The sequence below is a fragment of the Corvus brachyrhynchos genome, unplaced genomic scaffold, assembly GCF_000691975.1.
Source record: "Corvus brachyrhynchos isolate BGI_N302 unplaced genomic scaffold, ASM69197v1 scaffold115, whole genome shotgun sequence".
Classification (NCBI taxonomy): Eukaryota; Metazoa; Chordata; class Aves; order Passeriformes; family Corvidae; genus Corvus; species Corvus brachyrhynchos.
This window is the reverse complement of record NW_008239553.1, coordinates 763,287-766,494: the sequence shown is the minus strand read 5'-3', so window position 1 is coordinate 766,494 and position 3,208 is coordinate 763,287. Positions and strand designations below refer to the sequence as shown.

Here is a 3,208-nt window from a genome sequence, read left to right as displayed (position 1 = left end):
CAGTCATCTCCTGTGGGTGAAAGGGGTGGTGCCTGGGGACTTTACTATTCCATGGTAGTGTAATCCTGGGAACCCAGCACTTCCTGTTCAAGAAGGTGTTCCTAGCTCCACTTCTCGGTGTGCAGGGATGATTACAAACTATATATAGAAAGGCACTGTTATTTATTGCCTTTGTCTCTGTACAAAAGCTCATCTTATTTTGGCTCGTACCTTGAGTTGACTGAAGCTTAATTCCACTGGTTGAGGGTGTGTAAGCTGTTGTCCTCCAAGCACGGTGAGAAGCTGGGAGCATGCATGTAATTCTGAAGGAGGCTGAAGAACAAGGTCCTTAATATGTCAGTCAGTAGATGAAAAAAGTGACATAATTGGTTAACTGGCAGCTTGGTGATCTGAGGAGTTTCCTCATTTGAATCTCAAGTCCATTTTTCATCAAATGCTTTTATAAGTAAATGGTGCCGAGCTTTAGGTACCTGTATCATGTAACTTCAAATCCCCCCCACAGCATGTGCCAGGGTACCTCATGTCCTCTCTTCTGGATGAAACAATTGAAGCAGTTGTAGCAGGCCTGAACACAGCCATCTACCAGCGTCCTCTGGCACCACGGGCTCCTACCAGGCAGAAGAGAAAAACAGGTGAGGACATCAGACACCTTAGGGCAGCCTGAATCCTACAAAATACTCTACATCAGCTGTATGCTGCCACACCTGTGCAGCTATGGAAGTATCCCATGTGCATTTTTTTCCTTCCCTATACCACCTCTGCCCAGAAGGTGTCTTGAAGGTTGTTTTTAAGTAAATCCTGATGATTTGACTTTTTCTGCCCTGCTGTTGGTGGCACTGTGTATGTCTCTTTCAGCTGCTTTGTGGTCATGGGGGGGATGAAAAAGGTGAGTACAGAGTAAAATACAGTGCCAGCTCTTAGCCAGATGACTGGTTTTTGTCCCATCAGGTAGGCGGAAGAAAGTAGGAGGCAAAAAAAGAACTCAGACAAAATCTGCTGCTGGGAAGAAGAGTTCAGGGACACAGCTGAGGAGACGCAAGCGTCTGACAAAGAAGAGAAGGGGGAAAAAGACGAGAGTAAGATCACATGTGAGTGAGTTTCTGCCAGTCAGTATTTGCTGTTTTCAGCCCTCTGTAAGAGCAGTATAACATGGGATTCAGTTGGAAGAAATGCCACCTTAGAGTCATAGCAGGCACCTTTCTTTCTGGTGGGAGTCTGTGCAGGATGTGTCCAGTGTACTCCAGAAAGACGCTGTACATGGAAATGAATTGCAACTTCCAGACAGGCCTGCTGGCTTTGCTCACAAATCCTGTTACCTGGACTGTAGGGATCAGATTGTAAAGCATGTCCTGCAGGCTTTCTGTCCTGTCTTGCCATTCAGCTGTAGTGTTTACTTGGTACTGATGCAAGCTCAGTTAGAATTGCCAGCACCTTTTCTTTTTAATAGGCTGTCAATGTTTGTTGTTGCAAACCCAGCTAATCAGCCATAAGGGCTCTCAGAATTCCTTTCAGTTGTGAGTAGTGTTCTCTTGTGAATTAGACTGAATGCTCTGCACCAGTTTGACTCTTTTTGTCAGCTACTTTAACTAGAGTCTACATCTTAGAGCCAGAACTGTCCCTCCAGCATTTAATAAGGAACCAACAATTTCAAATTGACATTATTAAGATTTTTAGAAGCTTAATTTTTCTGGTCACATCTGTATCATGCAGTCTCTGAAGTGACATATACGCCATAGTTACAAGTTTCATAAATGCTTTAAAACAAATACAGACAACAAATGCACGCCACTTGTGCTGCTGATGGTAGTAACCTGATGACTGTACTTAGCCTAAATTTGGGGCTTTAGACACAAATTTACCTGCCCTAACATACAAATAACCCAGTCTCTTTGTCTGTGCAGGGGAAAAATGAGGTTACTACTCGCTCCCGTATTGCAAGAACTCTTGGGCTCAGTAAACCTGTGCGTGGGGCCTCACTTCCTTCCATGTACAAACCAGCGGAGCCCTCGCTTGGGCTGATGAGAGCAGATATTGGTGCAGCTTCTCTCTCTGTGTTTGGGGATCCATATGAGTTGGATCCATATGAAAGGTGAGAGATCTCTGGATTGTGATCAGGGATCTGGTGATTTAGCAGGTGTTGGGATGTTCGTACGTGTGGCTCCATGCAGAGCGTGGATCTCACATGTGAAGGCACCTTTGGGTACACAACCCATGATAACACATAAGGGCCTGTTCTTTCTTTCCTTCTGGGCTGAGTTGCTGAGCTTGTAAGGAATGAGCCTCCTCTAAAAGAGTTTTTCTGAAATAATCAGCCTTGTGAAAACCTTTAATAAGATCTATGGGGTTATTGAAAGGTTAGAATCTGAAGGAGTCTAATCCTAATCCATCACATTTTATTTATTTATTTAAAGTGAAGACAGCTGGCATATTTGGTATACAGTAAACACAAAATTACATGGACCTCTGGAATCTTCCACGTTTCTCCTTTTCCTATCTTCACTTTTCCAGGCACTTTAAATTCAGGAGAAATCTTACTATGCCATAGTTTGTGTCACTCATAAACTTTGAATTTTGGGGGAGGGGGCATCTGAAGTTATTGTTGGTGAAATTTAGTTTTCCACTGAATATTTCTTTATGATCTTTTCATAAAAGAAAATTGTCCATTTAACATTTTAGATATGAAAATCTACATTTGAGTCTCTGCTGTCTGAATCAAGCTGTTCTATTTAGGCAGCCACAGAAAAAGTATATTGCACAAATATTTTTTAATATATCGTAATAAAACAATGCTCTCTAATTGTATCTGTCATAGCACTATCATCTCTTTGATGTGAAAAACATTTCAGACAATTTCAGGGTTCGTGTGTGTGTTTTATCATAGCAATGAAGAGGTTCCAGCAAATCCAGATTCACCAGTGAGTGCCAAAAGGAGAGTTCTCTCCCAGTCAGCACTGAGGTCTCACCGTCCTGTAGCTAGACCCGTTTCTGTGGGACTTCCCAGGTAAAAATCCATTCTTATTTTATTATTCCTAGTTGTCTTATGACCCTAACAAAAGAGTAAACCTGGTGATCATCCTTGTTTAACCCTTTTCTTACCCTTATCTCTCAAAAAGTGCATGTATTTGTATACATGCATGCCTGCACATGTGTAGATAAATAACCACATCAATTTGTGCAAGAATTCTTTTTTTATGTTGAACACACACAC

The 3,208-nt window shown here is 42.2% G+C and overlaps 1 protein-coding gene across 2 annotated transcripts in view; it reads left to right on the top strand.

Moving 5' to 3' along the window:
- Positions 1–3,208, top strand: part of PHRF1 (PHD and ring finger domains 1) — a 27,155-nt gene that overhangs the window by 13,511 nt on the left and 10,436 nt on the right. For both annotated transcript variants that reach the window (XM_017741683.1, XM_017741684.1), the window contains 4 exons: positions 503–632; positions 949–1,088; positions 1,902–2,089; positions 2,882–3,001. In XM_017741683.1, the coding sequence (XP_017597172.1) occupies positions 503–632; positions 949–1,088; positions 1,902–2,089; positions 2,882–3,001 (578 nt within the window). The remainder of the gene's footprint in view (positions 1–502; positions 633–948; positions 1,089–1,901; positions 2,090–2,881; positions 3,002–3,208) is intronic.